At 42.3% G+C, this 19,653-nt stretch overlaps 1 protein-coding gene across 7 annotated transcripts in view; it reads left to right on the forward strand.

The window, feature by feature from the left end:
* BMPER (BMP binding endothelial regulator) overlaps window positions 1-19,653 on the forward strand; it is a 234,154-nt gene that overhangs the window by 50,042 nt on the left and 164,459 nt on the right. For all 7 annotated transcript variants that reach the window (XM_070264816.1, XM_070264821.1, XM_070264818.1 and 4 more), the window contains exons 4-6: window positions 9,410-9,492; window positions 13,937-14,027; window positions 17,828-17,910. In XM_070264816.1, coding sequence (XP_070120917.1) covers window positions 9,410-9,492; window positions 13,937-14,027; window positions 17,828-17,910 — 257 coding nt within the window. The remainder of the gene's footprint in view (window positions 1-9,409; window positions 9,493-13,936; window positions 14,028-17,827; window positions 17,911-19,653) is intronic.

Consider the following 19,653-nt stretch of genomic DNA (forward strand, 5'->3'; position numbering starts at 1 on the left):
TATTAGTCATAATAGGCAAAAAACTAGAAGAATCTCAGCTGTCCTTCAATGGGTGAATGGTTAAACAAACTGTGTTACATCTATACTGTGAAATATTACTCAGCAGTAGAAAGGAACAAGCTATTGATCCATGCAATAACTTGGATGGGTCTTAAAAGAATTATTCTGAGGGAATAATCTCAAAATGCTACATTCTATGATTCCATTTATAAACCATTCTTGAAGAGCAAAAATATAGAGATGGAGAGCTGATTAGTGGTTGTCTGGGCATAGGGTTGGAGGCTGCAAGCAGAGTGAGAGTAGTTATGAATAAATAGCTTGAGAGGACCTTGTGGTGATAGTACAGTTCTGTATGTTGATTGGTTGCACAAATCTAAACATGTGATAAAACTGTATAGAAACACACACACACACACACACACACACACATAAGAATACCTGTAAAACCAATGAAATCTGAATATGCTCTGTGGATTGCATTAATGTTAGTTTTCCGATTTTGATATTGTACTACAGTTATTATGCAAGATGGTAACATTGGAGGAGGCTGGGTGAAAGGTACATGGAACCTCTCTATATTTTTTCATCCTTTCCTGTGAATTGATAATTATTTCAAAATAAAGAGTAAAAGAAAAATGGGGTTGATGGGATATTTCTGACAATATTTTGCAATGAGCCCTAAACATCCTATTTAATCAACCATAAAGTTTACATCTGTGTAATATGCTTCCCAAAGTATAAAAATCGTACAGGGCAATACATTAATCACACAAATGGCATTTCATATGTGTGTTGTATAGAACTCGTTTCTTTGTGTTCATCAAAGAGATTTTCACTGATGTCTTTGAAATTACTTTGGGGAAACTAAGGGTTCCATTCCTGACTTTTTGTCTATAGCCACCATAATTTACCCTATGAGGTTGTTGGTTGTTTTGCTGCCTTCAAATAAATTTGATTTTCTCAGACTGCTACCATGCACTGCAAAATGGGAAACATGCTCCTATTTTGAAAAATGCATGAATCCAAACTTAAATGTTTGGATTTGATTTTTTTTTTTTTTTTTTTTTGAGGAAGCTCAGCCCTGAGCTAACATCTGCCGCCAGTCCTCCTCCTTTTGCTGAGGAAGATTGGCCCTGAGCTAACTTCTGTATCCATCTTCGTCTATTTTATATGTGGGACGCCTGCCACAGCTTGACGAATGGTGCATAGATCTGTGCTTGGGATCCGACCCTGGGCTGTCCAAGCGGAGCACGCGAACTTAATAGCTGTGCCACTGGGCTGGCCCCTGGATTTGATCTTTTGATCCCTTGTTATTTGTTGCTTCATAAAGTCAGAAGGCCTAAGGCTTAGCTTGATTGGTAGCCAAAGACAAAGGTGTTTAGAACAACGTTTAAACATAAATCCGCAAAATCAGGTCTTGCCTCTTCAGCCACAAAACCTGCAGTTTACTTTATAACATGGGTTTTCAGACGTCACTGGAACATGATTCAAGTATCACTGAGAGGCAGTGTGTCATCTTCCGCAGGGATGTCATTTTCACTCCCAAAGCTACCACTTTCTGAGCTCCTTCTACGTTTCTGCAGGGACCCAAATAATGAATGGAACATGGATTTTGGAGTAAGATAAAAAAAGTAGCTGTGTGACCTGGACAAAGTAATTTACCTTTTCCAAATCTTGGTTTCTTCATTTTTAAAAACTAGGGGTAAAATATTTTCTGTCTTAGAGTGCTTTTTATGAGAATAAAATTAAATCACATGTGAAAACCCAAGTATAATGCCTCACCTGTAATAATTAGGCCATGGTTTTCATTTCCTCTTTCTTTTTTCTTATTGGAGGATTATTTATGCAATATTTCTGAAAACATTCTTTGGAACTCATCTTTGGAAATGACCTGTAGTGACATTTCCTGCCCACATTAGAAAACCAGTCTTATGACTTCACGGGATTCACAGGACAGTCTCTCTCGGTTTTTCTCCTTTCTCCGTTTTTGCTCAGTATGAGCTCAACTTAGTTCTTTCTCTTTTGCCTGTTGAGAAGCCATGAGTGTTGGCTATTTGACAACGGGGTGCTGAGGGCAGAATGGCTGCGGCAATGCTGATTCAGCCCAGGGATAGAAGCACTTCCATATTTAGAAGTGTTTATGGTAAGAAAGAGCAAATGCAGGAATGATCGGTGATGTGGTTCCTATAAAAAAGTTGTTGCAAGCATTTTCCCCCTTAATGCATTGCATATTTCCTTATCATATTAATTATATTAAAAGTTTGAAAGCATATTTTATTGAATAGAAGCCTAGTTTATTTGTTGCTCAGAGAATCTCTTTTATGACATTAACATCAATGCCGGATATTGTATGTATTATCATACTATAAAGTTACGAGATTGGTCCCATAAGCCACAATTTCGTCACTTGGCAGTCTTCAATAAACACATAGACAAGAAATCCAAGTAAGCCACATGGAGACTTCATGTTCCTTGACACTGGGGAAGTGAGTTGACCTTGCAAGTCATCTGTGCTCATCTGGTGTTTCTGTGTATTTAGGATTTTGTTCATGAAGCTGTCAAAAATTAAGTAAAATAGCTTTCCACTGTTTCTTCTTCTATTGTTGCTTATTTCATTTCACTAGTATATCTAATTGGAAAACAAACCAAAAAACCTGTGAAAAAGCATGTTGTGGCAAGGGGAACACACCACCCTGTAAGAATTCAGTACATGGGTCTGATTCTTTCTCTTGGGATTGAGGAAATAGTTTGGCTATAAAATTCCCATTAGCCAAAAATAAGCAAAATTGTATGCAGGATTCATGGTAGGTATAGCCTTGGAGAGTAATAAAAGCCTGTTTTAAATGAACTCCTAAGGACACAATTTAAGCCCTAGAATGGCTAGTTAGATTTTATGTTTATCCCTTTTGATTATACTTCCATATGTTTCTGGAGAACAGTGTCTGAAAAGTAGTTCATTAAAAAAGTCGTATGGGGCTGGAGTAATTTGGGGCTCATTGACCAAGTCTGGGGGCTGGAGGTGCCCTATCAGGTGGCCCGGAAGCAGCAAAGAATGGCAGACCTGTCTGCTCTGCTTCCCTGTAACATGTGGCATGACCTGACTTCAAAGACCCCAAGTTTGGTCTAATTTAAGTAAATATGATAGTTTGCATGCTACCCCGCCAAAAGACAAGAATAATCCAGTAATTTAGGAGGTTAGAGTAGATTTTGGAAAGAGCCACCCTCCTGAAAATTAACTTAAGATGAGGCTTGCACAGCATGGGAAGAGGGGACTGAGAAAGGTGAGAGGCTTCTCATTTCTAAGGCTCGGTAGGTGCTGGGATGCTCAAGGACTTTCCTTCATTGTCTTTAACCATAACTAGCCTTGCTATGCAGGAGTGGAGAAGGGGGTTGGTGTGAGAAGAGACAGACTTTGCTGTCTGAGTTGCTCCAGGAAAGATTTGCTATTTCTGGAGGTGGAATAGTGAATTAAACTGGTCCACTTGTCAAGAGGAGAAGACAAGAGGTCCAGGGAATGTCATCTTTTCTATGTTCTTTTTCTGTGGTTTGCAGGAATAACTGTATGTTGGTGCTTACTATTTATTGCCAGGGAAATTTAACATTTATTGCATACCTGCTACACACAAAGCAGTGTACAGGATCTGGAAACAGACATTTGAAAGGCCAAGTGTGCATGGAGAAAGAGCACAGGAGCACACCCTGAGTGGGGTGTTTCCAGAGGCTTTGATCTTGGGTTGAGTCCTGAAGGAGGCATTAGCCAGGCAAAGAAGGAGAGCTTGGGTGACATACGGGTCTTTGTGGGGACGATGGAAATGGAGGGAATGGATGACATCTGGGTTTTTCCAGAAAGGACCAACATTTGCAAAGTCCTAGGATGCGATCTTCTGACCATGTTTGGGGAAATTCCAAGTGCAGGGTGTCTGAGTGTGGGAGTTTGGGAGCAGCAGATAAGAGAATGAGGAAGTGAGTCAAGGCCAGGTCTGAGAGCTGTTTGAATTTTATAGTAAAGGTCAGTGTTTTTCAATCCTGGCTGCACATTAGATTCCTCTTCTACTTCTTGCCTCCAGAGACTCTGATCTAATTGGTCTGGAGAAGTAAAGCTTGGAGGTAGGTACCAGTCTGCACCTCAGCCAGGCTGAGAAACCTCAGTCACTGAGAGAGTTCAAGTGTGTGAATGGGATAAGACCTGGGTTAGAAAGAGCACACACTGGTAGCTCTGCAGGAGGATGCTTGAAAGAGGCCCCTATCCAAGCCAGGAGAAATGGTCAGTGAGCCTTGTTATAGTCCAGGTGAGAATCAACCAGCAGCTCAGTTGAGGCAGGAGTAGAGGGAATACAATGATAATTGGAAGAGAACATCTAGAAGGTGTGTGTTGGGGGGAGTGTGGAAGAAGGAAAGTGTTGTCAGCCTGCCACAGAGAAGTCCTATAAAATAAAGACTGAGTGTCCCTTGGATTGGGCACTGAGTAGGCAGCTGTATCCCGAGGGAGTGATATTTCAGTGGGATACTGGAGGCAGAAGCTGGATAGCCTTGCCTGAAGAACTTGAATTTGCTTTTAGAAGGACTAAAGTTTATTGTGATCAGGGAAAGGTGGATAATCCCAAGGACCTAAATGGAGTTCAGGAATGAAGGGAAAAGGCTGGAAAGGTAGGTTGAGGCCACATTGTGAGGCTCTTGGGTGCCAGAGGTTAAGTTATTGGTAACGGTAAGATCCGGTTTTCTGCTCTCAGGCTGATGTTAACATGAAAAACTAGAGAGTTAAGACTAGAAGGGTGAAACGAGGTGGAGTTAAGGCTCATTAGAAGGCCAATGCCATTTTTTATGGTCTTGATGATTTTTAACAGCTACTTTAACAACAGAATGATGGAAATGTGTGGCATTGTCTCTCCCTTGGGATAACGTGGCCACTGAAAAAGGTCACAACTAATAGAAAAAATGAGTTTTATTGCTTAATTGTGGATTCAGTTTATTTGTGTTCTTCCATTTCCATTGCCAAGTGTTTTTTGAGTTGACTAGTTGACTATGCCAAGCTTCTCTACAAGGGTATGTGTTTAAAAAGAAATGCTCTGAAATTCTTTCCAACCCTGAAAATATTTAACATAAAAAAAGCCAAAATAGGGGAGCCAGTCCCGTGGCACAGCGGTTAAGTTTGCATGTTCTGCTTCAGTGGCCCGGAGTTCGCCGGTTTGGATCTCGGTTGTGGACATGGCACCGCCTGTCAAGCCATGCTGCGGTAGGTGTCCCACGTATAAAGTAGAGGAAGATGGGCACAGATGTTAGCTCAGGGCCAGTCTTCCTCAGCAAAAAGAGGAGGATTAGTGGCAGATATTAGCTCAGGGCTAATCCCCCCACCCAAAAAAGAAAAAAAGCCAAAATACGGCCAGCCCTGGTGTCCTAGTGGTTAAGTTTGATGTGTTCTGCTTCCGTGTCCCAGGTTTGGTTCCTGGGTGCAGACCTACACTACTCGTCTGTCAGATGCCATGCTGTTGTGGCAGCTCACATACAAAAAGCAGAAGATTGGCAACAAATGTTAGCTCAGGGTGAATCTTCCTCAGCACACATGCACACACACACACACACACAAAAGCGAAAATACATACACAAGTAAAGTGTGGCCAGTCTAGGCTTGTTTTCGTATTATTTTACATGTAAAGAAGAATTTGGAGCTGTGTGTGGCGGTTTAGATCAGGGTTTCTCAAACTCGGCACAACTGACATTTTGAGCTGGTTGATTTGTAGTGTTTAATAGCATCTCTGACCTCTACCCATAAGATGCTTCTAGCACCCTTATCCCAGAGTTGTGACAACCACAAATGTCTCCTAACATTTCCAAAAGCCTCTTGGGTGGGGGATGGGGGATAGGTGAAATCACCCTAGATTGAGAACTACTGGTTTAAATATATTCTAGGGATTTTACGAAAAAATAATCCCTTCCCCTGGGCAGTACAGATGATTTTATTGAAGCATGTAGAATCTGAAAAGCTTTTTATCACCAGAAGAAAACTAATGAACGTTTATAAATTCCTGTGTTGAAAGTTTATTTAAAAATGTTTTTTTACAAAGGAAAAGCTACTTTCCTGGTTGCCTAACTGTTCAACCGTCTACCCCACTTCCCCATTCTTTCATTCAGTTCCTGGATCTGTTATCATTTAATTTACAGGGACAGTGTTGGCTTTTCTCCTGGACTGTTAAGTCCTCAACGTAAAGGATATTATGAATTAGAAATGCCCAAATAGTACAGCCAGTTTAGATCTGGACGTGAAAATGTGGATTTCACGCAGGACCTGGATTCTGATGTTAGTTTCACACCTAATGCCTTCTAACTCGGCACAAGTCGCTTTCATATTTCTGTGCAAATTTTCTCATCTGTAAAGTGGAGATAATTTCTATTCTCTCTAAGTTTGCTTCTCGTTCTAAACATCGAAGATGGAAATATTTTGACTGTTTCTTTGGGTGGTTCTCCCTCCCCGTCACACATCCCCCAAGACAGTGCAACCCAAAATGTGCTCTGCAGGGCACCAGTGATCCATAGACTATGAAGTTAGGCTGCAGTGAGATGAGTACAGAAACAGAGAGTAAGCAAAAATGTTTCTTACAATTCAACAGAGTAATTCTTTGAGTGTTGCATATCATAATAAAAAATTGGGCTTATATTTTGTCTTAATGTTTTAAATTTAATTTTGCTAATAATTCATGTTTATTATATTGTGTGAAAGTATCAGTCCACATTGGATTGGAAGAATAAAAACAAAACAAGCTGGCGTTTCACTAGACGTAGTTTGAGAAGCACTGCCTCAGTGTGGGGTGGAAGGTTTTCTTTGCCTCTCTTTCTACCCTGGCTAAGAAGAGATATTTAGTATATTCTTCCTCTGAGATTTCAATAAAAAGAAGGACAAGATATTGCCTATCTGCCCTATTAACAGCATAAAGTTGGTGGTCAACAAAATTTCTTATAAATAAATTTGCCTTACAGAAAATAAGAAGTAATTCTGGAGTGAATATGAGGTTCTCTTTGGTTGTATGTATATGGGTCTTCATCAAGTCTTGCATTAAGTGTTTTGCATTAAGATGACATGTTTATCTTAAAACATGAACCCAAAAAGAGCAGTGAAAATGGCCATTTTAGAACTATCTTCTCTCCAAGAATCCCTTACGTATGAAATCTATTAGAGTGCTCAGTATACGGAAGTCTCCATAACAGACTGATGCTGATGAGGTAGGTGAAGAAGGAAAATGTAGGGATTATACTCACTAAAGAGATTAACACAGATGTTTTTGAGTCTATTTTGTCATTCGGAGTCATCCAACATTTGGGAAAACACATTATATGGACTCAAGTGTAGCAGACTGACATGGCGACAAGGGCAGTTAGGCAAGGAAGTGCTTTGCAATTTGACCTTGGTCTTTATGTATTAAGCTATGGTGGTGGGGCCACACTTCCGACTGACAGTTATATGAATCAGAAGACACTGCTGGGTTCCCTGTACCATGGACCACTTGTTCCAATACCTTTTATCCCATATTGAGTGGAATAATCCAGAGGGGCCTGTCCTACTGCTGGGAACCCTTTGCCTGTGCCCTGGCATTGTTTAGGAACAGTCTCGGCCTGCAGTTCCTGCCTGGTCTGTATGGGTTTTGTAGTCCCCTTCTTCCTCCGAAGTAAAAAAGGCAAGCTCTTTGCCTGCCCTATTAGCCGCATAAAATCACCCTTTCTTTCAGGTTTTTTTTTAATCCAGAGGATGAAAATATATAACATATTTGGAAACTCCCCTAGCAGACTTGGCAGGCGTTTCATATTTACTTGGACTTAACAGGAATTGGATTTGGTCCTCTGATTTCCCCGCCTCCACCTCTCGGAACAAGTTATTTATTATCCAAGTGAGTCTGTGTTAGTGGATCAGACATGCACATGGCACGTCTATTGTGAGTGCGTTTGTTCAGTAAGATTTATGCGAGCCCAAATTGTTCTATATTGGTTTTCATTGTTGAAAATTTACTGTATTCATTCTTGGTTTGGCATAAGTATTTGTAGTGGGCTAGAGGTTCCTGTGGTTGAACATTTTATCTTTGTAACACTTCATGCAAAGGAAATTAAAAAATATACAGTGAAAGCATTTCCCTAATATGTTTCTAATCAGCTGTGTACTTCAGTAATTCGATTTGTAGGAACTAGAGAAAAAAGTGTTACCAAGCTCTCTTCAATCATTCATAATTCTCTGGGAATCAGATCATGGTTCCAAATTTGTGAAAATCTCTATTGAAATTTTCTTAAGTGCTTTATTATTCTGTTTATATACTTTTTTTTTTAATGATCACAGCAGTATCTAAAAGAACTCAGGGAAGGCGGTGGGTTTACCCTCTGTATCTTGGACAAGAAAAACTGACGCGAATCGAGGTTGACTGGCTTGCCAGAAGTCAATCATTGGTACAGAGAGCCCTTTTATTTCTGCATTATCCCATGTGTGTGTTCCTGCTTCTATGCTCTTTGGGCTAAGCAATTGGACTATAATTGGTAAATCCCTTTGCCTGGGGGGTTCATAATAATCTAATATGAGGTGACTAGAGGCGTAGCCAGGTGCATCGTCCCCAAAAGTACAACGCACAGGGTGGAGGGTGTTATTTGGACAAATTAAATCAAGATCTTTGCACCATTATTTCTTTGGCTCTTTCTACAGGGACTTACGCTAATTGGCTTGTTTCCTCTTTTGAGGATCTCCGGCCTTTGACTTCTGTTTTTGCTAATCAGTGAGCATGACTTTTGTGTTGGCTAATGAATTAATCTGTGATCATGCATATATCGATAGTTTCAGATTCCCTTAATCTAATTCACTATCTAAAAGTAAAATCAAAGCGAAATGTGAAAATCATAGCTCCCGGAGCTGGGAGGCAAGATTTGGACTGTTTCATCTGGTGAAGACAGTAACTTGTCAAGAGTCTTAGATGGGCATAGAATTTTGCAATCTTTTCCTATATTTTAATTTTCTGCTTTTATTTCCTACCATGTTTTAAATTTCCCTCTTGACCCTCAGCAATCTTATGTTCATTGAGTCTTAAGTAAAATCCCCTTTCCTAGTGATGTTTTTAGCTGTTGTCCTCCTCATACTTCACTAGGCATAAATAAAGTCACACGGTTATGCATTTTGGCCCAAAGAGTTAATCAATCCATGGTTTGCCATTTGAAAATATAGTCCATGAGGTTAATCTTCTCAGTAGTCAAAGAATTAATGTGAGTGAAAGCCAAGTAGGTATTTAGAAGGCTTAGTGGTGTTTTGGGGAAAATAGCCAAGGACCATGATGGTTCTTGGGATCGCTAATCCTGGCTTAGAAGACATAATTTCCTTTGCTCTAAAGATAAAGGAAACCTACATTCATTCTTGACCTTTCTTCCTGCTTCTGTGTTTCCTGTCTAGGTTGTACCTATGAAGGAAATACCTATAACAGCTCATTCAAATGGCAGAGTCCTGCAGAGCCCTGTGTCCTGCGTCAGTGCCAGGTAAAGTCCAACTATTTTACTCTCCATTGTAAAGGAATCTGTCAAGTCTTCCTCAGAAGTTCCTCTCAGACAACACAGAACAAAACCAAAAAAAAAAGAAAAAGGCAAAACAGAAGTGAGAAATAAATGAAAAACGAACTGTATCCTTGTACATATTTGTTGTGACATTCACCATAACAGGACAGGTACAGGATAGATATTGTATAGGATTTGCTTCCAGAAAAACACAGTGGAATTGTGCACCATTGTCAAATTGGGCCTGGAAAAACTCCGGGAAGATGCATATGTCCTTGGGGAAAATTCATGTCTTCCTGTGAGTCACCTTTGAGCCAAACAGAAATTCCTGTTAGCAGAAAGAGGTATTGTTAGAGGATATATGTTTTCCTTCTTTGATTTAGAAACAGTTTGAACTGATGCCAATCTGTAAACTGTATTAAATCAAAGCAATTAATATGCTGTAACCTCAATGATTTCAACCCAACGAATTCTAGAACTATCAGTTCAGCTCCTGAGGAGCCCGCCATGGCTGTGCTTGCTGGACTCTGAAACGATCACTGACTCCACGTGGTTCTAATCGTTACAGGTGTTAAACCCAGCAAGGTGAACCAAAAGGGAAATAAGGACTCTAAATGTTCAAACTCCTTCTCTTATGGCTACAGAAATACTCTGTGAAAAAAATAATGCTCATCTAAATTTGTCATCTAAATTTGACGTAATTTAAGAATTCTTTTCTGTAGAGAAGAAGCTAATAAATCATTTTACCCCTAGCCCATTTCACTATCCAAGGATATGCTTTTGCATTTAAAGGAGAAAGAAAAGTGAGTATAATAATTTGTATTTCTCTCTGATCTTATCTCAAGTAGATTGATATTTAGTTTATTGAAATCGGAATTTTATTTGGTCACAGTCTTTTTACATGCCCACAATGGGCATATTCACTCATAAGATCTTCAGTTATTTATTCAGCTAAATATTCAGGTTTTTTCTGTAGCAAACCTAAATTATTTGTGAAAATAAGGAGTAGCTAGAAGAAATGTAAATAATAGATTAATAGAATGAATAAAGATCTGTTGAATTTTTACTCCAGGTTATAGATTCAATCAGCTCCACAGAACAAGGGGATGAGAGCCATGAGTTTTAATAGCATCAAAAGTCCACATTCATCCTAAAATTTGCACCACCCCACTCCCACCTGCTTCTTGACCAGTGAAAGTTCCATTCTTTGACAGGGCCACTCTGAAAGTCATGGTTACATTGTCTTTTTTTTTTTGAGGAAGATTAGCCCTGAGCTAACATCCACCACCAATCCTCCTCTTTTTGCTAAGGAAGACTGGCCCTGAGCTAACATCCATGCCCATCTTCCTCTATTTTATATGTAGGACGCCTGCCACAGCACGGCTTGATGAGTGATGTGTAGGTCCCCACCTGGGATCTGAACAGGGGAACCCCGGGCCACCCAAGCAGAATGTGAGAACTTGACTGCTGTGCCATGGGGCCCACCTCTATATTATCTTTTAATCAAGAAAGCTACATACCTTTTGGAGTGTCTATAACATTTTTATACAACAGTCAGAGGTCTTGAAGGTCCTCAGGTTGCATGGGCCAATAGTGAATTTTGCTACCTTTGGCTGAAGGCTTGTTTAAACTAAATGAAAACTGTTATCTGGGAGGGAATATTTTGTTGACTGAATAACACATTAAGCCATTATCAGTTGTTAAAACTGAAACTCCTATTGCCTATCATCCTAGCCACCAAACAGGGCTCAGAGAGAATGATGCAGGAATATCAAATTGTTATTGGAAGAGATTTTAAAGGCGAATAGCCCCGGGAGTCAGGAAATGCTGAACCGCAGAATAGAACACAGAAAGGGGACGATACCGGCCAAAGATGAACTTTGCCTTTTAACTTTCCTTCTTTTTAAAAACTTTGCCTAAGCCCCGCTAGATAGTTTAAAAATATCATTTCATTCACTAACCATAAAAACAAACCTCTGTTAAGGTATTTACAAAAAGCTGCTCCTCTGTTCCGGTGACACCTTCCACTCCTGCTTACTTTCTTCTTTCTTTAGGGGAGGAGACCTCATCTATGAATGCAGGAAATGACCATTTACTGGTACCTGCGGGGGAAGTTGTCATTTAAGGCCCTCCTCTGCGGAATGACACAATTGCAACCTCTCTCTCCAAGCCCTTCTCTTCTCAGGGCACAGAATCAGTAACAGAGCAGAGAGTGCAGTGTAGCGAGTAAAATATGGGCTCTGCCACTCACATCCCTTGTTATTTAACCTCTGGACCTCACTTTCATCCCCCATGAAACGAGGGTAGTACTATTTCACAGGGTGGTTGTAAGCAATAAGAGAAACTGTCATTAAAAACGCTTCTGGTGGGCTGGCCCGGTGGCACAGTGGTTAAGTGCCCACATTCTGCTTCTCGCTGGCCCGGGGTTCGCCGGTTTGGATCCCAGGTGCGGACATGGCACCTCTCGGCAAGCCATGCTGTGGTAGGCATCCCACATATAAAGTAGAGGAAGATGGGCACGGATGTTAGCTCAGGGCCAGTCTTCCTCAGCAAAAAGAGGAGGATTGGCAGCGGTTAGCTCAGGGCTAATCTTCCTCAAAAAAAAAAACCAAGCAATTCTGGTAAAGCCTGCATGTACTGGGTACAACTAGGTACCAGACAGATCACAGCTAGTCTAATGAACTGATTTATTTCCATTTAAGTTGAATTCCAGTTTATTTCTTACATCCTCCTACAGGAGTTCTGATGGTGAAAAATTTACCTTTATTTTCTACTTTTAGTTTCTTACTGAAAGAGGAAAATCGAAAGATCAGAGACAGGAAATTCATGCTGGGAACTAACCTCAATCCTCCATCTGGATTGCAGATACTAAAGGGAAATTGATCTTGAGCCATAGCTTTTGCATTGCTTTGGTTATATAACTAAAGCCTGGTTCCTTTTTTGACATCGTATATTGCCTGTATTTTGGCAGTTGTTTTTTTTCTTTCTTTCCCAAATACGATATAGACCACAACAAATTCCACTGGTAATGGAAGGCTTGGGCCTGATAGATATGAAGACATTTAGGCTATAACCTTCCTTGTTGGACTGAGATGATATGGTAGCACACAGATGAAGAAAATTATCTGGTTGTCAAATTGTTACATGTTTTTTAGCTTGTGCTACCTCTTGTCTCAAAACAAAATTAGACAAATAAAGACACACACAAATTTATTTGTAAAATGGGTAGAGAATATGGATAAAATTCTTCAAAGGCCAAGTCTGAAAGTTAATTTTAAAAACGTTTCAATTGACATCAAAATATTGAAGTCCCAAGATCAGTTTGCAAACGAGTCCCTTGATTTCCTTCTGAAGATTTAAAGTGTCTATTTTGACATATATAATATGGACTTTAAAATATTGTTATCTAACCTCTTCGTTTGATGCTAGAGAGCCAGGCTCTCTGTGAGGCAGAGTGAAATTCCCATGATTGCAAAGGTGGTCTAGTTATTTCTAGAAGGGAGATGAGGGCTTAGGTCTCCAGATGACAGTCTGAGCTATCATCCTTATACTCTGTGCCTCATAGTTAATGGCTGAAAATGTAATAACAATTATAGAAAATACAGTAAGTGTTGAAAACTTAAAATAATTGTGAATGAACAGCTAGACTCTGTTAGCTACTGACTGACAGCAAGAAGGTCTTAAATACTAGATTGAAAAGAAAGAAAGGGGGCTGTCCCCGTGGCTGAGTGGTTAAGTTCACATGCTCTTCTTGCAGCGGCCCAGGGTTTTGCCCCGGGTTTCCTGGGTTTGGATCCTGGGTGCGGACCTAGCACCGCTCTTCACGCCGTGCTGTGGCAGCGTTCCACATCGCACAACTAGAAGGACTTACAAATAGAATATACAACTATGTACTTGGAGCCTTTGGGGAGAAGAAGAAGAGGAGAAGAAGGGGGAGGAGGGGGAGGAGGGAGAGGAGGGGGAGGGGGAGGGGGAGGAGGGGGAGGAGGCGGAGGAGGGGGAGGGGGAGGAGGGGGAGGAGGTGGAGGAGGGGGAGGGGGAGGAGGGGGAGGAGGCAGAGAAGGGGGAGGGGGAGGAGGGGGAGGAGGTGGAGGAGGGGAGGGGGAGGGGGAGGAGGGGGAGGAGGGGGAGGAGGGGGAGGGGGGGAGGGGGAGGAGGAGGCAAGTCTTTAAAAAAAATAAAAGAAATTAGGGCCAAAGAGAAAGAGCGAGGACAGAGAAAAGAATGTGTGACGAGATTTGCACTCTGAGATGGTGAGGGGGGGAGGCCTGACCTCATTTTCGCCGTGTACCTCTGGACTTGACAGCCACCCCCACTTTGTGCTTTTGGGGTTTGGCCTCCTCTCCTACTCCCGGGTTACTTCCCCAAGGGGAATAGCTCCTCAGTGGGAATTCTGGACTGACCCTGCTTGTCGCCTTGTGTTTTTCAGGAAGGCGTTGTCACAGAGTCGGAGGTGCGATGTGTCGTTCATTGTAAGAGCCCTGCCAGACACCTGGGGACCTGCTGCCCGACCTGTCCAGGTAATGTTCTCAGGAAGGGGGAGGCTGTCAGTCTCCCTGGGACAGCACAGTACTGTTGAAACCTCTCTAAGTTCTCTCAAGAATGCATGATTCTCCCCGCTCTTGCCTGGAATTTTTCTCACTTTACGTCTGTGTACCTAATGGGTTTAGAGAGCAAACTCTTTTGCACAGAAATGTCCAGCTGGACTCTCTGGTGTGCCCAGGATGAAGGCCACATGCTGTAGGTCTTGGCATGTGGAGGCTCCAGGCTTGGAAGGCCTGCTTTCACTCCACAGGGCCACAGGTAATGCTTATTTTGGAAGGCAAGGCTGTGGCTTTCCCTTGCTTCCAGAAATGTCTTTTTACTGCTTCATATTGCAAGACCTTGGCCAGAGCTCGCCTTGGTGATGAGGTGACCAGATGTTTTCTGAAAATTGAGAGCTGTGTCCCTAAGTGAATTTAACTCAGGGTTTTGCTGTTCTCAGTTTTCGGTGTGGGGCAACATGTTGGACCCACTGTCTTTTTAGCGGGCCCCACTGCCTCACTGACAGCAAAGAGGTCTTTCCTTTCCGGTGGCTGGAGTGCTTCCTCTTACTTTTCTGAGCAGGATTACAAAGGCCTCCTGCATCTCTTCTTGCCCTGAGGTACAAGCTCAGCGATCTTGAGGTGAGAGATTTTTTCTGATCTCTTCAGCCTATGGCCCATACTCTTAGACAGATGTTCTGTGTTTTGGGTTTTACTTTGAGTGCTTTTCCCCACTGGAGGCGATACTTCCAACTACTTCTCTTCGCTTTTGAGGTTAATCTCTAAAGGGCCTTCTGTTCTGTGAACCTTCCAGGGAAATGGCTGAGGCACCACGGCCGGACGCTCTGCAGGGGTGGGCCCTCCTCTGTTCCCAGGCGCCTGCCATTGCCCTTCATACAGTCTGCAGTGTGCCCAGACCTGAGTCCTGTCCAGAGTCGAGTCTTTCCTCATCTTTGAATGACAATAAGGACAGTGGCTGTCCACTCCTTCTAATCTTCCTGAGTCCCCTGGACAGTCTGTATTGAGCCAAACTTTCTTTCACACTGGGATTTCTGTGAATCTTGTATTATTGGATGCACTTATGCAAAGGCCAAAAACTGGTTGAAAGCAGAGTAATTCTTTCCATAATCCAATTATTTTGTGTCTATCAAACAAAGTTTGCTGAAGTATTTTTTCCCTCTGAATGCATTAAATGCCTTGTATCATGTAACCATACTCTTAAACGCCTGAAGATTCTTTATAAGTTAGATCGGTAGTTCTCTAGGGTGCACATTAAAATCACCTGGGAAACTTTAAAAAATAAATACTGATGCCCAGGCTGCATCCCAGACCAATGCCATCAGAATCTCTGAGGATGGGGCCCAGGCGTCCCAGATAATTCCTACTCACAGCCAAGGTTGAGATTGATAACAGACTAAATCTTATATGCCACATAGATTTAAAAATTATTGTAGCTCTTAAATATGAGTTCAGTTGTGTTGAGTAGACTGTTGCTTTATTGATGCAGAATCAACACAGCATATATAACATTCCTCCTCACTTAAGAGATGGTCCTATTTTGAGGCTGCCTTTGAAAGTGTGGGTATACAAATGGCAGAGTGAATTTATTCCAGCAATTGGAGTTATCATATTTGAGCAATTGCATCTTTCAGTTTGTTTTTGGTTGAGTTCCCAGGAAGGAAAGGCTGAGCTCCATGATCGCACATAAGGCAATGCTAAGTCCTCATGACCATCCAGTGAGGGACAAGGTACTGTCTGCAGTCCACACAGGAAGAAATTAGATCCAGTGAGAAAAAGTACTTGCCCGAGGCCCATGAGTGAGTAAGGGCCAAAGGTGAGGTCCTGGTCCCAAACCTCCTCTGCCTCGCCACACACCATGATAATTTCCGTTATGGGGCCAAGAATCAACTTTGCTCCCTCTCCTTAATTTCAGAGGCCAACGTTTGGAATGCAAATCAGGAGACTCAGAAGAGGCCACATCCAGAATGGATTATCCTTTGTCTTGGGAGGGAGTCCTTAGCCAAGTCTAGATAGGGACAGTCAAAGGAAATCTTGGGGTGTTCTCCTTCGGTCATTCAGAAGGACTGGCATCTGTCATTGATCATGGAATGGTATTCTGCATAATGACTAACATGTATGGTCTGTGGTCAGTTTCTCCCTAAAACAGATTTCAGGGCATTCTTGGTTGTCTGCTCCTTCCTTTTTGTCTGACTTTTCTCAAGGGTGGTGGCTTGTGATGGGAATAGTTTGCATAGAATTTTCATTTAAAAGTTCCTTGTTTAAGTTGTCAAATGTAGAGTGTTGTGGTTAATCTGTCTGACAATCTGTATGACAGAACCAGTGGTGCATAAATGTATGAAAGAATTAAAGACCCTTTGTTGGAAGTGTCCTTTGAAAAGAGACAACTGGGCACCTGCCAGTACTAACACTGCTGAGATACAGCCACTGGGAGAGACCCAAGCTTCCAAAACTTCCCACATCAATAGGAACAGCAAGGAGGTGGTTGATTGCTAGCTCTGGGTGTGGGTATCAGAAAGACTTTAAATCCACAGTTTCACTTGGCTATTCAAATTCAGACTCAGTAGCATTTGTCTGCATGTCTTTCAGCTGAACAGAGGGCTATGTGTCCAGCCTTAAAAAGAATAGGTCCAGTGGCCAGATCAGGTGGTTACGGGTAATACTTGTTTCCCCTTGTCAAAAACCAGCTGCTTCGAGTTTGGTGTGTTCTGTTGATGACTTCAGTTGGCTGGCATTGAACACTTCCTTACTCTCAGGGGTGTGACTCAGTCTTTCAGAAGAGTCCTCTTTGCTGAGTTTTGCCCTTTGATAGCACTGCTTCCAGCACTGTCTACTATATGGAAAGTGACCTCAGTTATTCTGGCAAAGCACCTTGTAAGGACAGCCTTGAGGAGAGTGGCTTTGCCATTAGCTGATGGTCCCGCCATGGCCTGGGTGACATGGGGTTACTGGCTAGCTCGTGCTTCAAGTCGTTTGTGAGATCTCTTACGAATACAGCAGTGTCCTGAGCATCTTTCTGAACAGGAGACACCTCTTGGGCTTTTGGTCCTATTTTTAGCCAAATTTCGCAGGAGCCACAGCCCTTTTAATGGCATACAGGGTGGGGCTGAAAACCCTGTGTGGCATCTTGTGCCCTGCCTCTGCCCCTTCTGGCCTTCGTGCCTGGCCCTCTGCATGGTGCTGCTGGTGAGTCAGAGCTCAGTTTGAATCCCACCTCTGCCACCTGCCAGCTGGGTGAGTTACTTCCTCTCTCTGAGTGACGTTTTCCTCATCTGTGGGAGCAGTGATGAGTTCCCACTTTGTAAGCTCACTGTGAAGATGGAGTGAGAACGGGGTATGAAGGGCCTGGTAGAGGTGGGGCAATTTTTGGATACTCACCGGTGGCAGCAATTCGTATCATTTGCTGTTTAGCTCATCATTGCCTTTTCTCGTTTGGCCTTCTCTTTGCTTCTTCTGTTCCTTCTGGGGCATGGTTCCCCTGGCTGTGGTCAGGGTGATCATGGTGAGCTCCTCAGACTCTGCACTCCTCCCTCTTGGGCTGACCTGGCTTCTAACATGTTAGTCGCTTTCTAGTATCTTCAAGTTTCTGGGCCCATGCCAGTCTTTTGTACTCATTTTTTTTCTTTTTTTTACTTTGAAGTGATCTTGTCCTCTGTTTAAAGAGGACACTCTGCTGCTAGTGGAGGTGGAGGTGGGAGATGGATAGGCGGTGGTAGAAGGATAGTGTCAAGCTGAATGAAGGCTGCTGCCCTAATTCTAAACTCTTCTTTGCTTTCCAGGCTGTGTGTTTGAGGGTGTGCAGTACCGAGAAGGGGCGGAATTTCAGCCAGAAGGAAACAAATGTACCAAGTGTTCCTGTGTTGTAAGTACTGCCTTGGATGTTCCAAGGGCGTTCGTTCCTTCTGGTGAATTGCGACTGAGACTCACCAAGAGCAGCCCTGGCTCTCCTTACAGGCTCTCCTCCTCTCTCTCCTGATGTGGAACCTAGGGGAAAACTCATCCCTCTAAGGAAGGTTTCTCAACCTTGGCGCTGTTAACATTCTGGGCTGGGTAGTGCTGTGTAGTGGGGGCTGTCCCGTGCATTGTAGGTTGTTTAGCAGCATCCCTGGCCTCTACCCATTAGATTCCAGGTGCACTTACCCCCTCGGTTGTGACAACCGAAAATGTCTGCAGACATTGCTACATGTCCCATGGAGCATAAGATCACTCCTGATTGAAAACCGTTGGTCTAAAGATGGAGGGAGAGAGGCGGATTTTCCTCCACCTGCCTTCTTCCTTGGGAAGACATAGATTCTCTGTTCTTTGGGAGCAGAGAAGCATCTTGCTGAGGCAGCTGTTAAGTTCTTTAGTGCAGTGAAATGGGAAGCAGGTGGGGATAAGTGCGGCTTGCCCTCAGCGTATTCCGTTGGGTGAGAGAAACTGATCTGAGGGTTGATCAGTTACACTGGGGGGAATGGACAGGGGGAAATGGCCCCTAAACTGTGGATTCAGGGCAGATAAGAGATTAGAGAGACAAAGCCATAGACTTGCCTTTCTAAGCATTGTTAACTTGTAATTCATATACTAAGGATATCTTCAGAGTGCTTAGGAATAAAAAATGGAATTTTTGTGTGTGATAATTTTAAAGGGATCTTTTTTATTAATGTATTTTAAATTTGGACTAAAATCATTGGTGGTGATGGTGGTATTGGTGGTGATACGGAATGTAGTCTTAACCAGCTGCTCCAAGTTATTTACAGTGGGGAGTTAGTGCAGCCATATATTTTTTAAACTTTTAATCTTTTGTAATCAAGAACATACAGTATGTATCTTGGAATATTAAAAAAAAAATATGTGGGGAACTCCAGCATCCTAATTTCACCAAAGCAGAATCATATGTGGATTCTCATAAATCATAGCACTTGTCATTTCTCTCCGTCTTTTCTAATCTCTTTCCCCCTTCCTACGGCACACACATGCACACACACCCTAGAGAGTCCAGATTAGAGTAATGGTGATGGCTTTTGTATGGGAGAGAAGGAGGAAAGGAAGAAAAGGTAGGAGAGCGAGAGGGAAGGAGAGAGAGGAGATACATATACATGTATCATATGTAATATGAGGTGTATAATACATATCATATTATAATAATACTATATAAAAACGCAAAAGCAATTTACCAGTGAACATGAACATGAATTTACATATTTAGACTCAACTTTCATGTTTTTCCTCTCTTGATAATTATGGTTAAATAGCTGTATGTTATTTTTTATGCAAATAATTTCTATTTGCCATTAAATACTGCCCGTTTCTCAATTTTATTTCTTCCATATTGGTAGCTGTAAAGTTTTCTGATTTTTTTTATTAGTATCATTCTTTTCAGTAGATTGAGGAAACAAGGCACATTTCACTAGGAAATTTTACATCTGCACCTGAGTGAACTGTCTTTCCCATAAAGGTGTGCCAAAGTTGGGCAGCTGAGCCTTCTTGCGGGGGGAGTTTAGAAGGCAGCAAGGAGGATCAAGGTTCCTGCAGTCTCGCCAATGACAGTCTTACAAAGCCACCCAATGTTGGGAACTGGAAATGAGTTTAGAGGCTGTATGTACAGGGGTCACATGCTCTAATG

The sequence above is a fragment of the Equus caballus genome, chromosome 4, assembly GCF_041296265.1.
Source record: "Equus caballus isolate H_3958 breed thoroughbred chromosome 4, TB-T2T, whole genome shotgun sequence".
NCBI lineage: Eukaryota > Metazoa > Chordata > Mammalia > Perissodactyla > Equidae > Equus > Equus caballus.